The 26,201-nt window shown below is 39.3% G+C and overlaps 1 protein-coding gene across 8 annotated transcripts in view; it reads right to left on the bottom strand.

Moving 5' to 3' along the window:
• RALGAPA2 (Ral GTPase activating protein catalytic subunit alpha 2) overlaps positions 1–26,201 on the bottom strand; it is a 328,009-nt gene that overhangs the window by 261,859 nt on the left and 39,949 nt on the right. For all 8 annotated transcript variants that reach the window (XR_003144828.3, XR_003144834.3, XR_003144829.3 and 5 more), the window contains one exon: positions 26,121–26,173. Coding sequence is in view for 2 of the 8 variants with exons in the window: in XM_025469120.3 (XP_025324905.1) it covers positions 26,121–26,173 (53 nt within the window). In the remaining 6 variants the exon portion in view is untranslated. Of the gene's footprint in view, positions 1–26,120; positions 26,174–26,201 lie in introns of those variants that run through there.

Raw genomic sequence — 26,201 nt, 5'->3', positions numbered from 1 at the left:
GGGATGGGCTAGGATGTCTACAGACTGAAGAGAGAAAAATGGCCTCCACTTACATCTAAGTTTTATGGTTCTAACTCATACTGTTCCTTCACAAAAAATTTATTGCAGAGGCTAATTCGGTATGTTTGATAACAAATTGAAAAACACTCGTTGTAGGCTGGGTTCTCTGGGGATGGACACTGTGGTGGAGTTAGGAGTACCCTGGTTTACTAAAAACTAACATCTGTGGAAGAGAAATAAGGAAGTAGGAGAGGACAGGGAGCCTCAGACCACCATGCAGAGCTGAAAGTCTTTGCCAGCCTAGCAGAAGCTCCAGAGCAAAGAGGGCGCATTACAGGCGTCAGACATTCCTGAAAATAGCTAGGTCCTTGTTGCTGGCTAGCGATGAGAAGAGGTGAGGAGAGGGGACTACGGCTGGAGAGCTGAAGGCATTTATAGCCTCAGGCTGCCCTAACCCTGCTCTTTGCAGCTGGGTAGCAAATTCTTTCTTGAAGGGCAATGTAAGCAGCACTCTCTCTATCTACCACAATAATCTTCCAATTATTAATTAGAATATGTTCATCACATCAAGAGGCTGAAGTACTAAGAGCAGTGCACCCTACCTCAGGGATACCATCTCTGCTGGCATTGTTTCTTGTCAACGGGCTGCTGCCTCATGTTACTGAAGCTTAAGCCTGTTGAGTTCTTCCAGTTCTCTTTCTGCCTTCTTTTTCACTCTTCCTGAGTGAATGGTACAGCAGTGACTCAGTGTCCTACTTTCTCATGTATTCTGCACCAAGGGCATGGGGCACCCCAGCTGCATTCCAGCATCATCTTCTGAACCCATCCTACTACTTAATTTTAAAACATCATATAGAAGATGCTAAGAGAATTACTCCACAGAGTAATAGATCTACTGGACTAGATGAATGCTTGGCATGCCCACTGTTCTTCAGACCTTTACTTTAGTCAGGAAACCAATTTGGCTCTGAATCATCCTTTTCAACTTTCCAAAATGCTTATCTGTCTCCTTGATTTGGGTTTCTTTTCTTAATGAGTAATAGAGAAAAATGTCTTTTTAATATAAAGAAACCTAAAAAACACAGCAAGATGATGTGTGTCTAGATGCCTGGATATTGCCATTCACCACTAGTAGTCTGCAACTTGTTCTGAGGTCAGGCCTATTATCATCACCACTTCTGGATAAAAGTTTTCAGATTTATAAAGTGGATGTACTTTAAAGACACTCGAAAATAAACTCTAAGGTTTGGATATGAAACAAAATGCCCAAAGTCTGAGCTACTAAAAACATTCCCAAATGGACAGAATCTTACATAACTCAAAGGTGGAAACACCACCCACACACTGATGCTTCTTTTTTGTACCCAAATATTCCAAGGACCATTTTTTATGCATTAAAGTCTCTGAAGTCAATAAAAATAAAGCCCCACATGCCAATCTGTGTCCAAATGCTAAGCCTGTCCCACAGATAGTCCCAGATGAAGCCTACCTTTACTGAGACAAATACATTATGGCATTTCTACTGTAGCCGATATTCTAAGTTACAATACTGTGAATGCTACATAAGCTATTGATATCTTGTTTGTAGTTTCACTAGAGAGTAAAATAAAAAAATTTCAAGAAAGCCACACAGTGTGAATAAATATTACTTTTCTGAAAAACACATGGCTCTGTTTAATGCTCAGTGCTCAGCTGCATCTATATGGTAATCCATTATAGCACACTTGAAATCAAAATTAGGTATTACTACTGATCGGCACATCAGGGAATCTGTCATTCTTTTAACTGATTATCCATAGTTCTTTTTGCTTCAGAACCTACTGCATGACCAGGAATAATGTGAAATGTAAGCTGGAGTTTATACAAGATGCTATAGTGTACTTTAAAACTGCTGATCTTTGTTTAATTTGTGTGGGAAACATTTTTTCCCCAAATTATTACCAGATGATTGCAACATATCCCAGTAGATTCACACTGATTTTGATTCCACTTAGAAAGGTAGGACGATGAAGAATGAGGACAAGATTATATCCTAACTCATGTAAGGTAATCTACCAAAACAATGACCAACTAAACTTGTTGTGTCCAGAAATAGGGAGCACAGGGTGCAACTCTCCCTGAAACTAGCCACATGACCTAAGGGTTCAAGGTAAAGGAAGTACTGACTGGGGAAAAAATAGGGAGTTTGTTTTAAAAGGACATTAAGTCTTAGTTACTTGATCTTTTGAGTTATAAATGGTCAGAAAACTTCTGACAACTGGGCACTTAGGTCAAGACGACACCAGGCCACCAGGACAGTCTGGTTTCAGACAGACTCATGGGAGGTGGAGGCTGGCAGTGCTGATGCTTCAGGATAGACCTACATGGAGGGTAATTTGTTCTTTAGCCATCATGGGTCTAGCCACACACACATCTCTTACTAACAATGACTTGATCTTCCAGTGTGAACAAAATATCTGTATTAAACTCTGGGTGTCAACACTTGTTTGATAACCTAAAATTTAAGAGAAATGAGTTAAAAATAAGAACTGCATAATGTTAAATATAAGATGGCTATATTTTTAGCCAAAACGGTAGTGCTTTTTTTCTTATATGGCAATTTCTTGCAGAACAGTGCATTATCTATCTAATTGCTAGCCACATTGTTACAGGGCAAGGAAAGTACAGCTCATCTCATTATATTCTTTTCAGTCTTTAAGACCAAACTGAACCATTACCTCTTCAGAAGGGCCCACTTCAACCATACATCTCACCTAACCCCTCACCAGCATGCCTCTCGGCTAGATGAACACAGGGCCTACCCCATTGCTAGGTGCTAGATTCCTTGAGAGAAGGGACCCTCTTGTATCCCCAACCCAGAACAGTGCCTGGCTCATCATGTTTCTTAATAAGCACTGCATACACAAAGAGACGAATGAGTGAAAAATGAAAAAGCAGAAGACAATGGGAATTCTGATTTTAGTTCACATGTACAGGCAGACACAAGGAAATTCTCCAGTTTAAGGAAGGTAATACTCTAACATGGTAGAAACCCAGAAACTGGCAAATAGGCATTTGATAAAGATAACTGAGCATGCAATTGTGCTTCTAAACATTACAGTAAACCTTAATGCTTGATTACATCATTACTTGAGAGGCAATACTTTTCTCAGCTAAGGTAAAAATGAATGAAAATATTTCAAAAGAGAGACTAAAATACAGGACAAAGACACTTAAAGGATATATGGAATGTAATAAAAATGGAGGCATATTTAATTTCTCCCTCTTATATTTTAGAAAATAACCAATATTAAAATGGTGAAAACCTCATTAAGCAATTAAAATCCAGAAAGGGTAAAGGATCCAATCTATAACCAAAACTTAGAGAAATTACTGCTTAAAGCACAGATGAAATTGCTAGGCATCAGTCATTAGGGTGAGTTGGTGCCCCTCCCATGAAAGTAGAACATAGCCAGAATATGTAGTAAAGGAGGAGACTCTCCTAGAGAGAAATGGAGATTCCTTCTTTTGAACAAGAGATCTGCTGAAATAGGGTAAATTTTTTTAGAATTTGAGTCACGTTCTTAAAAGATCCAGGACACTGAATCTTTTTTAAAATCTTGGAAAATAAAGAAAATGATGATGCACAAATAAGCAACATGCTGAAATCAGAAAATATTACATGGAGATGCAAACACAGAAAAAATGAATCTACAGTTTACCACAGGGTCCCCCAAGTGTAACGCTGTGCATCACAAGGCCTCCCTAGAACTAAACAGGTTGAACAGAGATAAATACCAAGATACAGTACGTTTAAAGTTGTAAATTCAGTATAACTAAAAATCCTACAGAAACCTACAAAAACGGGCAGCCTGGGTAGCTCACTGGTTTAGTGCCACCTTCAGCCCAGGGCATGATCCTAGAGACCCAGGATCGAGTCCCACATCAGGCTTCCTGCATGAAACCTGCTTCTCCCTCTGCCTGTGTCTCTGCCCCTCTCTCTCTCTCTCTCTCTCTCTCTCTCTGTCTCTCATGAATAAATAAAATCTTTAAAAAAAAAAAGAAACCTACAAAAACAGAATATGTATGAAAGAACAAAAATCAGACTAATCTCAGTTTTTTTCCTCTGCAACATTAAGCTTCAGAAAACAGTAGTCAATGTTAACTGTAAGCCAAGCCAATGGGCACCAGAATACCACCAATACAGAAGTCCCAAAGCAGACCAGGTACTTACATAAGAATCCAGCACATGATAAAGATAGCTAGAGTAAACTATAACTATTTTAAAAAGAAAACAAAATTCAGAATTTTGAGGAAAAAAAGATTATTATTCAGAAAGTATATAATCAGCTATATATGTCTGAAGCTAAAAGAAAGATATTCTATAGCTGGAAGTATACCTGCCACATATCTCCCTTTCTTGACATACTAAGCAAATTCATATTCCAGCAAATACAGAGAATAATCAAACAATCCAAAAACAAAGGTAAGGGGTATAAACACTGTGACAGTGAACTAGATTTATATAATAGGAGTTAAGGTGGTTATGAAAACTAGAGTAAATCTTCAAAATGATTAACCTAAGAAAAATAACATTCTAAAAATACTATTTTTATTTATTTTTTTAAAAGATTTTATTTATTTATTCGTGAGAGACACACAGAGAGCACAGAAAGAGGCAGAGACATAGGCAGAGGGAGAAGCAGGTTCCCTGCAGGGAGCCCGATGTGGGACTTGATCCCAGGGCCCCAGGATCATGACCTGAGCCAAAGGCAGATGCTCAACCACTGAGTCACCCATATGCCCCTCTAAAAATACTATAATAAAACAATCTGTACACAAAATATTTAAAACAGCTGAGAAGCGAGAAGTACAAAAGATACACAGGGTTAAAGTAAAAGCATAGAGCTATCATCAAGTACCGCTTTTTTTTCATATAAGTAATTAGAAGAAAAAAGTTTTGAATAGTATTTTGCTAATTTAAATATAATTATTGGAATGATAGAAAATAGAAAGTAAATTTTCCAAATCATAAAGTATATTCCATAAAGTGAAAGTGACCTCCCCCAGAAAACAAAAGAGGAAAATACCCCAAAAATGTTGATTATCACATACAAAAATCATAAATACAAATAGATTAAATTCCTTTACCAAAGACCAAGTTAGCCAGAACTGGCTTTCAAAATCAGAAAGGTTAACAATGAAGTACAGAAAATAACATATCAGGCGTGCATGAGCACAAACACACAGCAAAGTAGTATCACTATCAAGTGAAAAGGCTTTAAGGAGGACAACAGGAATCACTTCAAATAGATTAAAAATGTAATTCACAATATACTAATACAATCCTTTGGGCAACCAATAACCAATAACACAGTATGAAAAAAGTACATAAAAATAGAACACATGCAGTAACTGAGGAGAAATACATTTAGGAGATTTTAATGTATTCTATCTTCGACAGATAAAACAGGCCATATAGTGTAATACAACATCTTTGAATATAGTGAAGAGAGTGGTTAAATATATATATGTAGAGAGATAAAATTTCACTTCACAGACAGAAACATTCATGAAAATTTACCAAATTAACCAAAATTTATTTTTCTAAGCCATGTGAATAAACCCTCAAAGTAGGAGTTGCACAAGTCACAAGCAAACTCCATGTATTGCACATCCACCTTTGAGAGTTTAAACTAAAAAAATTTCCAAGCACTTGAGGGATTTTAAAACATTCTTGTGAGCAACACTCAGGTTTAAAAAAAAAAAAAAAGACTGTAATTACAGACAAAAGATCATCAACAATGTGAATGCTATATAGAACAAAAACTGGTCAAAGCTGAGAAAGAGGCAAATCTGTAGAGTTTAATTTTCTATAATACCAGAATGAAATAAACAAAAATAAGTTTTCAACTCAAAAAGTTAATAAAAGGTGATTTTTAAGGAAGAAATAAATAAAAAAGAAAAGAAAATTTCACAACAAAAGCATCTCCAAGTACTGCAAATCACTAAGCTATTAGATGGAGATCTGAATTTGTAGTAGTATAGGTAATTAAAACAAAATTTTCTCTAAATCAACCATTTATTAGACTCATTAATAAGTATTGTTAAGTGTCCCTTTTGTGCCAGATACCATGTAAGGGATCAGAGATAAAATGACATAGGATACTGTTCCTGCTCTAAGTGATAGTCCTGAGGGGAAAAGACAAGAATATCAGGGCTGTCAGTACATGTGCAAGGAAGTGAGCACAGACAAGGCACACTTCCAAAGGGAGATCACCTTTGAACTGAATCCTCAAGGGTACACTGGAGTAACCCAGGCAGTAGGGGGCATTTTAGGAAAAAAAAAAAAAAAAAAAAACAAAAAAACCCTGCTGCTTTGTGACCAGTAGGAGCAAAAGTAAGGTGCGTGACAAGAGATGGAGAGGCAGGCAGACGCCAGATCGAGGGCCTTTGAACATCTTGGTGGGGGTTCAGTCTTCATCTTAAAGGCCACGGGAATCAGAATTACATTTCACAAGAATTCCAAGTAGGTGAGGGAGACAGAAGGGGGCAGAAGATCACAGATCAAAAGACTAGTTAGTTAGCAGGATACTCAAGTAGGAGGAAGAGTGATGCTCTGCACAAAGGCTGAAGTAGTGGGAAAAGAGGGTATTCAAGAGCACCAGCATAAGACATACAGACCATGGAGTGGATAAAAGTACTATCAATATTGATCAAAATTGATAGATACAGATCGGAAACTATTTTCATCATACTAAAAATGCAATATTCCAAAACACAGAAATGTAGGCACTTGGTCGGTTGTTTTTTTGCTTTGCTTGAGATCATGCAAAGGTCTAGTATCTTTTTAAAGAAAATCAAATTGCACTAGACTCTACTTTTAAGTAGTAGCTATCCAGAGATCTTCACAAATCTCCAAATTAGTAACATGTAATTCTACACATGATATATGGTTTCATTCTGAGTAAAATACTCATCAAAACAGATTCAAGAGAGGTCTTCTTTTCATACAAGGATCTTACATGGTAAATCTCAGGCACAAGCAAACATGCTATACTTTTCTTCATTTCATACAAGCTTCTATTTTCTGGCTAAAAACTGTATTTTTCAGGTCTCTTCAATTTTGGGACCAGCACAACCAGTTAGTTATCTTTTCTGTGCCATTTTTTTTCACAAAACAAAACAAAAAAAATCACTTCCAGAGAGTTTCCAGGTAAGTAATGAGTAGAAATTAACAAAGTGTCAGTTAGATGCCACCTTATAGTTTCTGCCATCCTGGAATCTTAGAGGATTTAAACGTTTGCCTCAACGCAATTGGCTCAGGACTGGCCACTCCGCCAAGTTCACTCAGCAAATGCCCAAAGTCTGCAAGAACAGTTGGTGCACTGCACGCAGACTTTATAAGCCAGAGTCTCCTTCCAACCAGGCCAGTGTCACAAGCACATCAAACACTAGATGTCACTCTGTACCAGACACCACACTACACATCCAAACAAAATAAGCCATAGAAAATTTATACCATATGTTTGTACAAGTCTCTCCTAAATTTATTTAAAAAAAAAAAAAAACAACTCATCCAAACTGTGTTAACACACTAATTTCAAACCAATTTAAAGGGAGAGGAAAAGCTCCTTACATATCTTCTGCTATTCTAACAATAAACACAACATGCTATTGTGAATTTTCTATATATTTTGCCCTGATGCCATTTCTACCATGTGCCCTTAAAAGGATTCTTGGAATCATCTGTTAGTGCTGCCTTCCAGGGGCCCTGTTCCCTAGGGTATCAATTACCAATGAGTCAAGTAGCACACTACATGAGAGAGGGGCGGGCATGCCAGGAAGCTCAGGGCATCTGGGCTGCAACAGATAATCACCAGAATGTAATTTCAGACTTCCACAAACATGTCTCCAGTTTCCTTTCCCCCAAGGTGAATTGGGTAATTCAATATATCCTGTTGGGTCAATCCCAACTTTCTTACCTATAAGTTTCAAGGCATAAGGAAAACTGTAGTCTTAAATATTAAATTTAAAAGTTAAAACATCCATTGAAAATTTTCAACTTAGACACTTGTAGTCTAATTCAAATTATTAACATGCTATAATAAGGTAATCAAATTTTAACCACAAGCAATGCATTCAAAGAATCCTCAAAAAGACTGGATGTTTATATTTTGTTTCCACTTTCCCATCTGCAGAGATCATAAACATTTCATGATTCAAAGCGGACACCAGTATAACCACAGGCTATAGAAACAAAAGGCCTGGGCCCTATGTTTTATTATCCCCCCAGTATCCATTATAGGGCACAGAACGGAGGAGTGATTTCTGAGCTAACTCACCACCACTGGCAACCCGTGAGACAAATGAGAAGGGGCATGGCGGGCCATACGGGCCTCTACTGTGTGCCTGTAGAGGGGCCTTAAGGATTGTCATGGAGCAGATCACACTGTGCCATAACAACACTGCCATCATCTGGAGCTGTTCCCAACCATGGGCTCAACATTAATAAAAACAAGTATGACTAACGTTATGAAGCCAGAACACTTACATACATACCTCTATTATCATTTAAAATATATAAAACACATTAAAATATACCCCTGATGTCATAAAAAGTGACCTAACATTCTGGTCAAGGTAACCAGTGGTACTGACTATGCTTGTCAGCTAGAATTCAGGACAGCTTTGAGGGTTGGAGATGGGTGTCTCTACTGGCTCAGTTCTTTTTAAAATGTTCTCCAGGAAATGTGAACTAACACTAGGTTTGTTTTGTTGTTGTTGTTTTCCAATTGTAATCAGTCATTTAGAATTATTGCAGTGACCCAGGAGCTGCATTCAAAGTTGGCAGCATTCTTAAAAAAAAAAAAAAAAAAAAATCCATGGATAAGCACCCAAACATTTGAAATCCTCAATAAGAACTTAAATTCCAAGGATTTAAGAAGAATCTGTTTTTCTTGTTCATTTTATTTGTACTTGTCCCTCCTCCACTCAAAAACAGTAAAGTGGTCCTTGTGGGAAAAAGAATAAAAAGCAATAACAACATGAGAGGTTTGTGGAAGGAAGTCCTTCACCTCAGCATGAGAAGGAGGGAGTAGTGTGGAAGTATTTTTGCACACTGGACAGTCTAAAATAAATAATGACAAATAAAGCAAAGGAGAGCAGGGGCTGTGGAAACTAGTTAATTGCAAAACTACAATTCTGCTGCCTTGCTATGTGGTATTTGCTTGTAAGAAAAGGCGTTAGCCATTGTATAAAGAAAACAAAAGGATTGTGACTTAATACTGCAGGATACCTGTCCTGAATATGTGGATTTGTCTATAATTCAGCCCAAGCTTTTCCACTGAACCTCTGTGGGAGCTTTGGATTCATTTTCATCTGCAGAGTTACAAAAGATACGCAGTTCCACCAAAAGAAGGAGAAAGAAAGCAGGGGAAGGAAAATGAGGTGGGGGGAGGGGCAAGGAGAAATGGAAACAAACACCTCAGCATTTTTTTTTAATCCTATGATATTCATAATTCTAGTTTTTCTTCAGGAAATTTACCTCCATTTTCAATATCTGAGGTAGGATGATGCTATTAAGTGTGAAGTTATAAATAATTTCCATCTATATTGGAAATAAAATCAAAACTCAAATTATTAATAGCAAATACAAAGCAATCCTACAGAGAGTGAAAAGGAGCCATTCGTTTCACCTTCTTTTGCACGACTCTGGGCACTGCACTAGATCCAGTAGAGGTATTATTATCAGAGAAGATAGCAAAAATCCTTTCCCCCTATTCTGAGGAAAAGAATTAGAGACTCAATCTATTTATAATCTCACTTGGAGCAATAAAGAACAAGAGACCCAGTGCTGAATTCCATTAAAGTAAGACAACTTCCACTATAGCCCTGGTTTCACTGCCAGTCAACTGTGACTCCCAAACTAACTACTTCCAGCAAGACTCCATGTGCATGAGTCCTGTCTCCAATCCAGCGTTACTTCCACACCAGAGAGAGGGAAGGGAGATGGTAAGACAAGAGGCCTATAGTAAATTTCAAACAACCAAACTTCATCTTTAATAGTAAAGGAAAAACAAACACCAGTGACCATAGTATATTATTCCCCTTTCTCTGCCCCTGAAGAAGCAAGCCCACAGTTCATCGGCACTCTCTGGGTAGCTCCCCTGCTACAGTTTGTCCCCAGTGCCCATGCCTCTTCAACCTGGATGTCCTCCCACTGAAGCAAGGGAGAAGCAGAAACAGCATACAACATCCTGAGATGACACTGTGTTTTCTTTATCTTGGGGTGAGGAGTGTGGGTGCAGGGAAGGTGGCAGCTGTGACGGGGAGATGAAGTACTACTTAATTTGGCCATTATTTAAAGTATTATTTTCATCCTAAAACAAGGATGAAAAGAGTAGAATGAATCTGTGTGTGGCTTTTCAAGTTTGTGTTTGTGTACGGCCACTCTGGAGCCAAGCTTCTCCAACTGGAGGAAAAGGCACATTCCACCTAGCCAAGGGCACTTTGGTCACAGTGCTTGAGAAGCCCAAGGAAACCATCTCAGTAAAAACCTAAACCTTAAGTCCCCTGTCCTACAAGGACACAAATGTGCAACGTGTTGAGGATTTCACCAAGTGTTTAACAAGGCAAAATAAGCCTTTCTAATGAGGCAACAAAGCTCTGTTGATAGACTATTGAGCTTCTCTGTCTAATCAGGGGCCACTAGGCATATGAGGCTATTTAATTTTAAATTTTAAATCAAATGAAATTACTTAAAATTAAAACTTCAGTTGGTCACAGCAGCTACATTTCAAGCACTGAACAGTCCACTTGGCTAATGGTTACCTAATTGGATAGCATCGATAAAGAACATTCCCATCATTTCAGAGAGTTCTATTGAACAGAGTTGCCCTAGAGAAAAAGCAACTGAGATGTTAAGATCTGCAAAGGCTAGTCAGAGTTAAGTCGACTTAATATTTAAAACTAAGTGGAAGCGTGAAATTAAATTTCATGCTAAAAGACTTGCCTGTGAATTTCCTGATTTGTAGTGTTGTGGATTGTTAGAGCTGGAAGAAACCTCAAGGCTATCCAGTCCCACTCCTCCACATTACAGACAAGGAAGCCAAAGTAAAGAAAGGGCAATACTATATGTTAGCAAATCAAATTTCAATAAAAACAAATTAAAAGGAAAAAAGAAAGGGCCAGTACCAACCTCAAGGCCACACAGCTTGGCAGTATCAGTGTCTGATCTAAAGCTACTTTCTTCCTATTTCTTTTATCCAGAGAGGTTTAGGTGAGAAAGAAAGATGTTTTAACATAAAAATAACAAATAACTCCATGGGGGAAGAGAATTTAAGAGCCTTTAATCCAACAATAAATATAAACAGGTGCAAATCACTGCAAGGGCTACAAAGGATTATACCTAATGGTTGCTGGCCTCAGGAACTTTACAGTCTTACTAAGAAGCTAAGACACAGCCACCTTCAGGGAAAACTAAGAACATCCAGCTACAATGAAATGGTAACTAGCAGGAGTCTATTATACAAGTTCACAGAAAAAAGTGGGCACGTCTAGCTGGAGTTGCCAAAAGAATCAGTGAATCTGAACAGAGCCTGAAAGTATGGGCCAGATGACAAGTAGAGCAAAGGGCAATCCCTGAAAAGAGAATTGCATAAACCAAGAGGCAGATGTAAAACTATGCAAAAAGAGGTAAAGGGGCAATAAGCAAAGCAGTATGTGTGTGAGAGAGCACTTCCACAGAACAATATCCCCAACAACACGTGAAAGAAAAATATATGGGGACCTCAGAGTGACTCAGAGTGTTAGCCCAGCTTGGGCCACATTTTACAGGTTATAAAGAACCTATTCAGGTCTCTAGGAAGGAAAAAACAGGGCTTATTTAATCTAGTGGGGTAATATTGGATAAATCTAAAACTAAGGAATCTAGAAGTCAAGTGTCCTGTATATCTGTGATTTCTAACTCTGTGATATTTGAAAAATATATAAATGAGTAGCATTCAGAGGCCAACATGTGTAAGCTTCGAAAATTAAACCTCTTCTGTCAATGCATATTTTAATAAGGGGGGAGGGGAAGGAAATGCCTTGCTATCAAATCCTAGAATTTTCTCAACCATATATGAGTAACTCCAAACTACTGCATTTCTGTACTAAAAGGAAATGGCATATCACATGGAAGACAGCTCAAAACAATATCTCTGTTGTTGTTAATATGCTCTTATTGTCTATATTTTTGATGCTCTGACATCTAGGCCTTTGCTGACCTCAGAGGGACTATCCCTTCCAGGGTTAGCTAAGTCATACACACAGTCAGCACCTCCCAACATGCCTTTAACAGGCAAATCAACCAATCCAAAATTCAGTCCGGCAACCACCTCCTTTGATAAACTCTGATACGTGGGACACTATCCTCCTGCTCAAATCACCTGGGGACTAGGTACAAGACAACTAGGGGCCACCTCTACAGCCTAGAGCCTGCCAAAATTATTCAAACTATCCAATCCTAAATCTGCTTAGCTTGCTTACCTTGCCTTGCCCATTACTTCCCTCAAAAATCACAATAAACATCCCACTCTCAGTTCTGTGTGCTCTCTGGTGCTTTTCTCCATAGCCCTGCTTGCATGACATGCCTACTGTGCCTATCTTACCATAACTGATTAAAACAAATCCTATGTACCACTAAAACAACTTCTCAACTACTGAATCCAGACGGTTCTCAGAGTTAAGTGAATTATTTGACCTTGAAGTCCATTCACCAGATGCCTTACATTTCTACATCAGCCCTCCTTCTCCCCTATGCAAGTAGCTACCTCAAGGGCTGCCACTACAGTATCACTTCTACAAAGGGACACTTAGAATTTTCTGTGACTGAGAGTTATTCCTGGAGCTCTGGAATAAGTTCATTGTTACCAGTGGTAACTTCAGTTAGCATGAAATGTTACATATGCTGAATGAGGGCATGGGGTTCTGTGTAACCTGTGCACTGCCATATCTCTAGCACCTAGAAATGTGCCTGAAACACAGAGCTGGCACCCAGTAAATGTGTGTAATAAATGAATGAACTATCCAAGAATAGATACATATTGGCATACATGGCCTGTAGAATACAGCTTCAAAAGCAGAATATTGAGACTTCTACATGGTAGGTGGCATGGCACTGAGTTAAGAAAATGGGTTCTGCAATTAGACAAGAGGTTAAATTTCTATCAACCATTTGATAGATGTGCAATCTTGGGCAAGTCACCTACAACAACAAAGACCTCACTCTTCCATCAATAAAAACTAGGAAGACAGAATCTACTTCAGAAGGAAAGGATGACACAAGATGGCCATTTAAAACACTTATATTGTGGTCAAGATGGCAATGTAAATTAATTTTAGGAGGTTCCACACCATCATCCACCCACTGCCATTTGAAACACACAGCAATGACAGATGAAATACGTTTTTTAAAAAAGTAAAATTAACAAGTGAATCTCAGCTAAAAAAAAAAAAAAAGACAAACATCCCCATGAACCAGCAACCACTGAAACTCTAAGTGATGCACAGATTTGCAGCCATAGGCAAAGGTGTCTAGAGGTCAACTTCAAGGAGTATAAGGGCTCCCACTGGAGATAAAGGCAGATGGAAAGGTCTGTCCACTGCCTGAAACTGCAACTTCAACTGGACTGGCAGCCTTGATTGCACACCACTTGCTTCATCAGAGCACTACATCGTTACATCTAAACACTACTGCTTCCTTTTACAGAGGTTCCCTTCCAGATTGCCCCTGACTTACAGAGATAGGCTGAAGGTCTCCCTACACGCTCTCCTTCCAGACCTTCCAAACTCTCTCATTTCTCTGCTTTCTTCCAATCTATTTTTTATTCATAGGCTATCTTTACATGATAAGCCCTCTGTGATTTAACATATCTCAATAATTCTACCTCTTGTAAAGGAAGCCTTCCCCAATTATTTACACCTTGATAAGTATTTACCTCTGAATCCTCATAAACCATCTCTTTATATGGCTCTAACTTGTAGAAATAACAATGAAGTTACTTAATTTTCAGAATGAACCATACAAATTAATACCTACCTTCTAAAGCCAGAGACAGAAAGAGAACATAAGCATAAACAAAAGTAATGCTGGTTCATTATTCATTCATATTTACTATGCAAAATGAAAGTTTTATGAAGCTCTGAATAATATATATTTGTTGTATTATATAGGCAACTAATCCTCTGTAGATGGTAATGTAACTGTAATAACACCCTTCCTAATCTAGAATTTCTGGACATAAGAGAGTATTAAAACCTCCTCTGTGGGAGGGAGAGGACTACAGTCTCTGATGGGCTTTCCTGCAGCAGGACAATGAGACTTGCAATTAGTGACAGTAAGGGTAATTCTCAAAACATTTCTGGGCTTTAGATGACACTGGGAAACTAACAAAGGACTGAAAAAATGGTAGGAAAAGGAAGTAAGAAGAAAGAAGGTGGCAGGAACAAAGTAAGCCAAACCCTGATTTGTAAGCAACAAGCTCAAGAGAAACAATTCAGGATTGTGAAAAAAAAAAAACTCTGCCAGAGAACTAACGCCAATTTCACTGCAGGATCTTTAGATGTCTGTGCCCTCCAGACCCCAGTTCCCACCACACAGTAAGTTTAAGGAACTGAACCTGAGATTCCATTAATAAATCAGGACCCTCAAATGAATCCAACGTGGTCCCAACCAAGAACACTCCCAGCCTCCTGGCAAAAGAAAGACAAACCCTCTAGAAAAACACAGGACTGAAACTGATTCAATCTATGTTCAATTAAGCCTGAACTCAAAATCCCATCACAAAGTATGCAAAAGAAGAAGCCACTATGAGAGACAGCAGATTTAGACAACCGAAGACTTTAGATATTGGAATTATCAGATACAGAATATGAAATAGTAGGTGTCAAATGTTTAAGAAAACAAAAGAGATCTAAAAATGAAGGATCAAGCACCTATCAAAAACAACAGGCCAAATATGAACACCGAACTTAAGGAAGTTAAAACATGAAACAAAAATCACTGAGAGGCAAAACACTGCTTGGAAGAAGTGAAAACATTCCCTAGAATGCAGCACAAGGCAGCGGGGCGAGGGGGGGGGTGCGGGGGGGGGGGGTGCCGGGGGGGAAGAGGGTGAAAGCAATCTTGAAAGACGTGGAGAATAGATGGAGGTTTAGATAAGAATCCTAGAAAGTATACCAGGACAGAAAAGAGTCAACATTTGAGAAGATAGCAGCTGAGCATTTTACAGAAATGATAAAGGATCTGAGTCTAGAAATACAGGAAACCCACAGACACCAAGCAAGACAAGAAATCTTCAACTAGACATTTTGTAGTGAAGCTGAAGAACACCAAAGACTAGGAAAAAAGATTTTAAGAGAAGCCAGAGAGAAAAGGCATTTAAAGGAACAATCAGATGGAGAGCAGAGTTTAAAGCTGCTGCAATGGCAACTAGAAGCTAGTAAAATGGTATCTACAGACACTTCTACTGCCACTACTGTAATGCTTTGTCTAACATACATAACAACTGAAGACAATGAAGCTTAATCTGGAGCAAATAGAACTGAAAAAATTATGACCCTCAAAATAAGGGTCATGCCAATAAATTTTAAAACTCTGGTGATCAGAAATTCTTAGATACTCCCTCTTCGCCGATGACATGATACTCTACATAGAAAACCCAAAAGCCTCCACCCCAAGATTGCTAGAACTCATACAGCAATTTGGCAGAGTGGCAGGATACAAAATCAATGACCAGAAGTCAGTGGCATTTCTATACACTAACAATGACACTGAGGAAAGAGAAATTAAGGAGTCAATCCCATTTACAATTGCACCCAAAAGCATAAGATACCTAGGAATAAACCTAACCAAAGAGGCAAAGGATCTATACCCTAAAAACTATAGAACGTTTCTGAAAGAAATTGAGGAAGACACAAAGAGATGGAAAAATATTCCATGCTCATGGATTGGCAGAATTAATATCGTGAAAATGTCAATGCTACCCAGGGCAATTTACACGTTTAATGCAATCCCTATCAAAATACCATGGACTTTCTTCAGAGAGTTAGAACAAATTATTTTAAGATTTGTGTGGAATCAGAAAAGACCTCAAATAGCCAGGGGAATTTTAAAAAAGAAAACCATATCTAGGGGCATCACAATACCAGATTTCAGGTTGTACTACAAAGCTGTGGTCCTCAAGACAGTGTGGTACTGGCACAAAAACAGACACATAGATCAATGGAACAGAATAGAGAACCCAGAAGTGGACCCTCAACTTTATGGTCAACTAATATTCGATAAAGGAGGAAAGACTATCCACTGGAAGAAAGACAGTCGCTTCAATAAAAGGTGCTGGGAAAATTGGACATCCACATGCAGAAGAATGAAACTAGACCACTCTCTTGCACCATACACAAAGATAAACTCAAAATGGATGAAAGTTCTAAATGTGAGACAAGATTCCATCAAAATCCTAGAGGAGAACACAGGCAACACTCTTTTTGAACTCAGCCACATTAACTTCTTGCAAGATACATCCACGAAGGCAAAAGAAACAAAAGCAAAAATGAACTATTGGAACTTCATCAAGATAAGAAGCTTTTGCACAGCAAAGGATACAGTCAGCAAAACTAAAAGACAACCTATGGAATGGGAGAAGATATTTGCAAATGACGTCTCAGATAAAGGGCTAGTTTCCAAGATCTATAAAGAATTTATTAAACTCAACACCAAAGAAACAAACAATCCAATCATGAAATGGGCAAAAGACATAAAGAGAAATCTCACAGAGGAAGACATGGACATGGCCAACACGCACATGAGAAAATGCTCTGCATCACTTGCCATCAGGGAAATACAAATCAAAACCACAATGAGATCCCACCTCACACCAGTGAGAATGGGGAAAATTAACAAGGCAGGAAACCACAAATGTTGGAGAGGATGTGGAGAAATGGGAACCCTCTTACACTGTTGGTGGGAATGTGAACTGGTGCAGCCACTCTGGAAAACTGTGTGGAGGTTCCTCAAAGAGTTCAAAATAGACCTGCCCTACGACCCAGCAATTGCACCGTTGGGGATTTACCCCAAAGATACAGATGCAATGAAACACCGGGACACCTGCACCCCAATGTTTATAGCAGCAATGTCCACAATAGCCAAACTGTGGAAAGAGCCTCAGTGTCCATCAAAAGATGAATGTATAAAGAAGACGTGGTCTATGTATACAATGGAATATTACTCAGCTATTAGAAACGACAAATACCCACCATTTGCTTCAATGTGGATGGAACTGGAGGGTATTATGCTGAGTGAAGTAAGTCAATCGGAGAAGGACAAACATTATATGTTCTCATTCATTGGGGAATATAAATAATAGTGAAAGGGAATAGAAGGGAAGGGAGAAGAAATGTGTGGGAAATATCAGAAAGGGAGACAGAACAAAGACTCCTAACTCTGGGAAATGAACTAGGGGTGATGGAAGGGGAGGAGGGCAGTGGGTGGGGGTGAATGGGTGACGGGCACTGAGGGGGGCACTTGACGGGATGAGCACTGGGTGTTATTCTGTATGTTGGTAAATTGAACACCATTAAAAAATAAATTTATTATTAAAAAATAAAAATTAAAAAATAAAATAAAAAATAATAAAAAATTAAAAATTAAAAAAAAGAAATTCTTAGATACCTCAAATTCTTAGAAAAATATATACTTTACGAAACCTGAATCAAGAAAAAAAGAAAACCTGAATAATCCTAAAATGACTAAAGAAATTGAACAAGTCATTAAAATCTTCCCATTAAAAATAAAACCAAAAAACATCAGTTTCAGAAAATTCAGAAAACAAGGAAAGGAAATTTAGGCCAACCTCAGCTGTGAACATAGATCCAAAATGCAAAGTATGAGACTCTAAAATTCAGAACTGCAATTCACCACATTTATATTCATGAAGAATCATCACTTAGTTATCTCAGCTAATGCAGAAAACATATATATATATTTGGAAACTTTAAAATCCATCTATGACTTTTTATAAATCTTACCAAACTAGAAATAGAAGCGCACCTAATCTGATAAACAGAAAACTTCATTAAGAAAACATCGGGGGGAGGGGCAAGATGGCGGAAGAGCAGGGTCCCCAAATCACCTGTCTCCACCAAATTACCTAGAAAACCTTCAAATTATCCTGAAAATCTATGAATTCGGCCTGAGAATTAAAGAGAGAACACCTGGAATGCAACAGTGAGAAGAGTTCGCGCATCTATCAAGGTAGGAAGACGGGGAAAAGAAATAAAGAAACAAAAGGCCTCCAAGGGGGAGGGGCCCCGCGAGGAGCCGGGCTGAGGCCGGGCGAGTGTCCCCAGGATAGGAGAGCCCCGTCCCGGAGAAGCAGGAGCTGCACCGACCTTCCCGGGCGGAAAGGGGCTCGCAGGGAGTTGGAGCAGGACCCAGGGGGGCGGGGATGCCCTCGGGCTCCCGGGGACAGTAACAGCAACTGCGCGCCCAGGAGAGTGCGCCGAGCTCCCTAAGGGCTGCAGCGCGCACGGCGGGACCCGGCGGGACCCGGAGCAGCTCGGGGGGCTCGGGCAGAGGAAGAGGCTCCGCGGAGGGGGTTGCGCGGCCCGGGAGCGCGAATCCATCAGCGCAGGCTCCGGAGCACAGGGCGCCGGGACACAGCCCAGGATCCGGCCTCCCCCCGGGACAGGCAGAGGCCGGGAGGGCCCAGGACAGCAAGGACACTCCTGCCCGGAGCTGGGCAGATCAGCGGCCCCGCCCGGAGCCTCCAGGCCCTGCAGACGGAGAGCTCCGGAGTTCCTGCGGGGGCTGAATCCAGGTTTCCAGAGCTGGCCCCGCCATTAGGGCTGTTCCTCCTGCGGCCTCACGGGGTAAACAACCCCCACCGAGCCCTGCACCAGGCAGGGGCACAGCAGCTCCCCCAACTGCTAACACCTGAAAATCAGCACAACAGGCCCCTCCCCCAGAAGACCAGCTAGACTGACTGACAACTTCCAGAGGAAGCCAAGGGACTTAAAGTACACAGAATCAGAAGATACTCCCCCGTGGTTCTTTTTTTTTTCTTTTCTTTTTTTGTTCTGTTTTGTTTTGTTTTGCTTTTTGATTTGTTTCCTTCCCCCACCCCCCTTTTTTCTCCTTTCTTTCTTTTTCTCTTTTTCTTCTTTTTTTTTCGTTTTTTTTCTTCCTTTTTTTTCTCTTTCTCTTTTCTTTCCTTCTTTCTCTCCTCTCTTTTTCTCCTTTTCCCAATACAACTTGCTTTTGGCCACTCTGCACTGAGCAAAATGACTAGAAGGAAAACCTCACCTCAAAAGAAAGAATCAGAAACAGTCCTCTCTCCCACAGAGTTACAAAATCTGGATTACAATTCAATGTCAGAAAGCCAATTCAGAAGCACTATTATACAGCTACTGGTGGCTCTAGAAAAAAGCATAAAGGACTCAAGAGACTTCATGACTGCAGAATTTAGAGCTAATCAGGCAGAAATTAAAAATCAATTGAATGAGATGCAATCCAAACTAGAAGTCCTAACGACGAGGGTTAACGAGGTGGAAGAACGAGTGAGTGACCTAGAAGACAAGTTGATAGCAAAGAGGGAAACTGAGGAAAAAAGAGACAAACAATTAAAAGACCATGAAGATAGATTAAGGGAAATAAACGACAGCCTGAGGAAGAAAAACCTACGTTTAATTGGTGTTCCCGAGGGTGCCGAAAGGGACAGAGGGCCAGAATATGTATTTGAACAAATTCTAGCTGAAAACTTTCCTAATCTGGGAAGGGAAACAGGCATTCAGATCCAGGAAATAGAGAGATCCCCCCCTAAAATCAATAAAAACCGTTCAACACCTCGACATTTAATAGTGAAGCTGGCAAATTCCAAAGATAAGGAGAAGATCCTTAAAGCAGCAAGAGACAAGAAATCCCTGACTTTTATGGGGAGGAGTATTAGGGTAACAGCAGACCTCTCCACAGAGACCTGGCAGGCCAGAAAGGGCTGGCAGGATATATTCAGGGTCCTAAATGAGAAGAACATGCAACCAAGAATACTTTATCCAGCAAGGCTCTCATTCAAAATGGAAGGAGAGATAAAGAGCTTCCAAGACAGGCAGCAACTAAAAGAATATGTGACCTCCAAACCAGCTCTGCAAGAAATTTTAAGGGGGACTCTTAAAATTCCCCTTTAAGAAGAAGTTCAGTGGAACATTCCACAAAAACAAGGACTGAATAGATATCATGATGACACTAAACTCATATCTCTCAATAGTAACTCTGAATGTGAACGGGCTTAATGACCCCATCAAAAGGCGCAGGGTTTCAGACTGGATAAAAAAGCAGGACCCATCTATTTGCTGTCTACAAGAGACTCATTTTAGACAGAAGGACACCTACAGCCTGAAAATAAAAGGTTGGAGAACCATTTACCATTCGAATGGTCCTCAAAAGAAAGCAGGGGTAGCCATCCTTATATCAGATAAACTAAAATTTACCCCAAAGACTGTAGTGAGAGATGAAGAGGGACGCTATATCATACTTAAAGGATCTATTCAACAAGAGGACTTAACAATCCTCAATATATATGCCCCGAATGTGGGAGCTGCCAAATATATAAATCAATTATTAACCAAAGTGAAGAAATACTTAGATAATAATACACTTATACTTGGTGACTTCAATCTAGCTCTTTCTATACTCGATAGGTCTTCTAAGCACATCTCCAAAGAAACGAGAGCTTTAAATGATACACTGGACCAGATGGATTTCACAGATATCTACAGAACTTTACATCCAAACTCAACTGAATACACATTCTTCTCAAGTGCACATGGAACTTTCTCCAGAACAGACCACATATTGGGTCACAAATCGGGTCTGAACCGATACCAAAAGATTGGGATTGTCCCCTGCATATTCTCAGACCATAATGCCTTGAAATTAGAACTAAATCACAACAAGAAGTTTGGAAGGACCTCAAACACGCGGAGGTTAAGGACCATCCTGCTAAAAGATGAAAGGGTCAACAGGAAATTAAGGAAGAATTAAAAAGATTCATGGAAACTAATGAGAATGAAGATACAACCCTTCAAAATCTTTGGGATGCAGCAAAAGCAGTCCTAAGGGGGAAATACATCGCAATACAAGCATCCATTCAAAAACTGGAAAGAGCTCAAATACAAAAGCTAACCTTACACATAAAGGAGCTAGAGAAAAAACAGCAAATAGATCCTACACCCAAGAGAAGAAGGGAGTTAATAAAGATTCGAGCAGAACTCAACGAAATCGAGACCAGAAGAACTGTGGAACAGATCAACAGAACCAGGAGTTGGTTCTTTGAAAGAATTAATAAGATAGATAAACCATTAGCCAGCCTTATTAAAAAGAAGAGAGAGAAGACTCAAATTAATAAAATCATGAATGAGAAAGGAGAGATCACTACCAACACCAAGGAAATACAAACGATTTTAAAAACATATTATGAACAGCTATACGCCAATAAATTAGGCAATCTAGAAGAAATGGACGCATTCCTGGAAAGCCACAAACTACCAAAACTGGAACAGGAAGAAATAGAAAATCTGAACAGGCCAATAACCAGGGAGGAAATTGAAGCAGTCATCAAAAACCTCCCAAGACACAAGAGTCCAGGGCCAGATGGCTTCCCAGGGGAATTTTATCAAACGTTTAAAGAAGAAACCATACCTATTCTCCTAAAGCTGTTTGGAAAGATAGAAAGAGATGGAGTACTTCCAAATTCGTTCTATGAGGCCAGCATCACCTTAATTCCAAAACCAGACAAAGACCCCACCAAAAAGGAGAATTACAGACCAATATCCCTGATGAACATGGATGCAAAAATTCTCAACAAGTTACTGGCCAATAGGATCCAACAATACATTAAGAAAATTATTCACCATGACCAAGTAGGATTTATCCCTGGGACACAAGGCTGGTTCAACACCCGTAAAACAATCAATGTGATTCATCATATCAGCAAGAGAAAAACCAAGAACCATATGATCCTCTCATTAGATGCAGAGAAAGCATTTGACAAAATACAGCATCCATTCCTGATCAAAACTCTTCAGAGTGTAGGGATAGAGGGAACATTCCTCGACATCTTAAAAGCCATCTATGAAAAGCCCACAGCAAATATCATTCTCAATGGGGAAGCACTGGGAGCCTTTCCCCTAAAATCAGGAACAAGACAGGGATGTCCACTCTCACCACTGCTATTCAACATAGTACTGGAAGTCCTAGCCTCAGCAATCAGACAACAAAAAGACATTAAAGGCATTCAAATTGGCAAAGAAGAAGTCAAACTCTCCCTCTTCGCCGATGACATGATACTCTACATAGAAAACCCAAAAGTCTCCACCCCAAGATTGCTAGAACTCATACAGCAATTCGGTAGCGTGGCAGGATACAAAATCAATGCCCAGAAGTCAGTGGCATTTCTATACACTAACAATGAGACTGAAGAAAGAGAAATTAAGGAGTCAATCCCATTTACAATTGCACCCAAAAGCATAAGATACCTAGGAATAAACCTCACCAAAGATGTAAAGGATCTATACCCTCAAAACTATAGAACACTTCTGAAAGAAATTGAGGAAGACACAAAGAGATGGAAAAATATTCCATGCTCATGTATTGGCAGAATTAATATTGTGAAAATGTCAATGTTACCCAGGGCAATATACACGTTTAATGCAATCCCTATCAAAATACCATGGACTTTCTTCAGAGAGTTAGAACAAATTATTTTAAGATTTGTGTGGAATCAGAAAAGACCCCGAATAGCCAGGGGAATTTTAAAAAAGAAAACCATAGCTGGGGGCATCACAATGCCAGATTTCAGGTTGTACTACAAAGCTGTGGTCATCAAGACAGTGTGGTACTGGCACAAAAACAGACACATAGATCAGTGGAACAGAATAGAGAACCCAGAAGTGGACCCTGAACTTTATGGTCAACTAATATTCGATAAAGGAGGAAAGACTATCCATTGGAAGAAAGACAGTCTCTTCAATAAATGGTGCTGGGAAAATTGGACATCCACATGCAGAAGAATGAAACTAGACCACTCTCTTGCACCATACACAAAGATAAACTCAAAATGGATGAAAGATCTAAATGTGAGACAAGATTCCATCAAAATCCTAGAGAAGAACACAGGCAACACCCTTTTTGAACTCGGCCACAGTAACTTCTTGCAAGATACATCCACGAAGGCAAAAGAAACAAAAGCAAAAATGAACTATTGGGACTTCATCAAGATAAGAAGCTTTTGCACAGCAAAGGATACAGTCAACAAAACTAAAAGACAACCTACAGAATGGGAGAAGATATTTGCAAATGACATATCAGATAAAGGGCTAGTTTCCAAGATCTATAAAGAACTTATTAAACTCAACACCAAAGAAACAAACAATCCAATCATGAAATGGGCAAAAGACATGAAGAGAAATCTCGCAGAGGAAGACATAGACATGGCCAACATGCATATGAGAAAATGCTCTGCATCACTTGCCATCAGGGAAATACAAATCAAAACCACAATGAGATACCACCTCACACCGGTGAGAATGGGGCAAATTAACAAGGCAGGAAACAACAAATGTTGGAGGGGATGCGGAGAAAAGGGAACCCTCTTACACTGTTGGTGGGAATGTGAACTGGTGCAGCCACTCTGGAAAACTGTGTGGAGTTTCCTCAAAGAGTTAAAAATAGACCTGCCCTACGACCCAGCAATTGCACTGTTGGGGATTTACCCCACAGATACAAATGCAATGAAACGCCGGGACACCTGCACCCCGATGTTTATAGCAGCAATGGCCACGATAGCCAAACTGTGGAAGGAGCCTCGGTGTCCAACGAAAGATGAATGGATAAAGAAGATGTGGTTTATGTATACAATGGAATATTACTCAGCTATTAGAAATGACAAATCCCACCATTTGCTTCGACGTGGATGGAACTGGAGGGTATTATGCTGAGTGAAGTAAGTCAGTCGGAGAAGGACAAACATTATATGTTCTCATTCATTTGGGAATATAAATAATAGTGAAAGGGAATGTAAGGGAAGGGAGAAGAAATGTGTGGGAAATATCAGAAAGGGGGACAGAACGTAAAGACTGCTAACTCTGGGAAACGAACTAGGGGTGGTGGAAGGGGAGGAGGGCGGGGGGTGGGAGTGAATGGGTGACGGGCACTGGGGGTTATTCTGTATGTTAGTAAATTGAACACCAATAAAAAATTAAAAAAAAAAAAAGAAAACATCGGGAGGGAATCCCTGGGTGGCTCAGCGGTTTAGCGCCTGCCTTTGGCCCAGGGCGCGATTCTGGAGTCCCAGGATCGAGTCCCACGTCAGGTTCCCAGAATGGAGCCTGCTTCTCCCTCCTTCTGTGTCTCTGCCTCTCTCTTTCTCTCTATGTCTGTCATAAATAAATAAATAAATCTTTTTAAAAAAAAAAGAAAAGAAAAGAAAGAAAACATCGGGAGCCTGAGGGAGCCTCAAATGATGAAACATTAGCAGAACTCTTTAAATCAGAAGCGGGATGACCATCTTTACCACGTCTATTTGCCTATGTACTGGGGGGCCAGGCCAGAACTGTGAGACAAGAAAACAGACTAATTGGTGAGCCTGTTATAATTCACAATCTGTCCACCAAGGAAAAAAGAAAAATTAGTAGACAAAATGCTGCAATTAAATAAATCATACATATTCACTTGCTCCAGCAGTAAGAATGGAATGAAAGAACTTAAGCTAAATTCAAAATCATGGATAAATCTCAAAAATAATGTTAAATGTAAACAGTGGGCAGCCCGGGTGGCTCAGCGGTTTAGTGCTGCCTTCAGCCCAGGGTATGATCCTGGAGACCCGGGATCGAGTCCCACGTTGGGCTCCCTGCATGGAACCTGCTTATCCCTCTCCCTGTGTTTCTGCCTCTCTCTCTCTCTCTCTCTCTGTGTTTCTCATGAATAAATAAATAAAATCTTAAATAAATAAATAAATAAATAAATAAATAAATGTAAACAGCAAGCCACAGATAATTATGTACCATGTGAGACCATTTTTATTATACTCAAAACCAAACAAAACTGCACAATGCATTGTTTAGGAATACAAATACTTGTGGTAAAACCATTTTTTAAAAAGAAGGGTAATGGCATAATGCAGAGGAGTGACTGCCTCCAGAGGAGAAAAAGAACCATGAACAAGGATAAGTACCCAAGTACTTTCTAGTTCTTAAAATGAGGGATGGAGAGGGTGTTAAGAGAATGGACTTCAGCACCATGCTTTAAAACTTGCATATATGTTATAGATTCTTTAGTAAGTTTATCAAGTGCTACATAAATCATTTAAATTAATGGATAGTTCAAACAAATGATGGTCATTAGAGAACCTATTTATGTGACAGGCTTAATCAAAGCTCCTGTTAAAAAGACAGCTCCTCTGTACAGATTTCATTCACAGGAGGGTTACCATAGGAAACACAAAAACCACCATAAAATATACAGTGAATCAGTCTCTTACTCTGGGGAAGTAGGACAGCCCTTAAAGGAGAGAAAGGGGAACCATAGTCACTGAGTGCCAGCCATGAGTCAAGTACTGGATGGGAGGTCTTCACTTCTGTTTTATTCCACAAACCCAAAAAAGTCCATGCAATCTCACTAGTAGTCAGGAAAATATATATTAAAAACACTGAGTTTTTAACATGTCAGTTTGCATATGTATATGTACTTATATATATACATACATAAAATCATCAGTGTTGGTTAGGGCAACTTACACACTACTTGCATTTAAGTTTCCATATAAGTTTATATGACTTTTTCAGAACAGTTTGGCAATATCGGTATTTTAAATGTGGATACATTTCCATCTAATAATTTCACATCTAGGTAACCATACAGGAAAAATTCTCCTACATGTTTGCAAATAAAAAAAAAATCACAAGATTATTCTTTGCAGTACTATTTATTAAAGTGGAAGGAAGAAAATACATGTTCATCATTTTTTATCTTCAAATGAAATTAAAGATCTAAAATACCACATTTTCAACAAAAATTTAAAAGTTAAACAAATTTAACAAAAACTTACTTCAAAAAGAAAGAGGATAGAGTCCAGCTCCTCTCTTTGTGATTTATTATTCCCTGGAATATAGGAAAAAAAAATGTGTTA

This window comes from Canis lupus, chromosome 24, assembly GCF_003254725.2.
Source record: "Canis lupus dingo isolate Sandy chromosome 24, ASM325472v2, whole genome shotgun sequence".
Lineage (NCBI taxonomy): Eukaryota > Metazoa > Chordata > Mammalia > Carnivora > Canidae > Canis > Canis lupus.
This window is presented reverse-complemented; position numbering and strand designations above follow the sequence as displayed.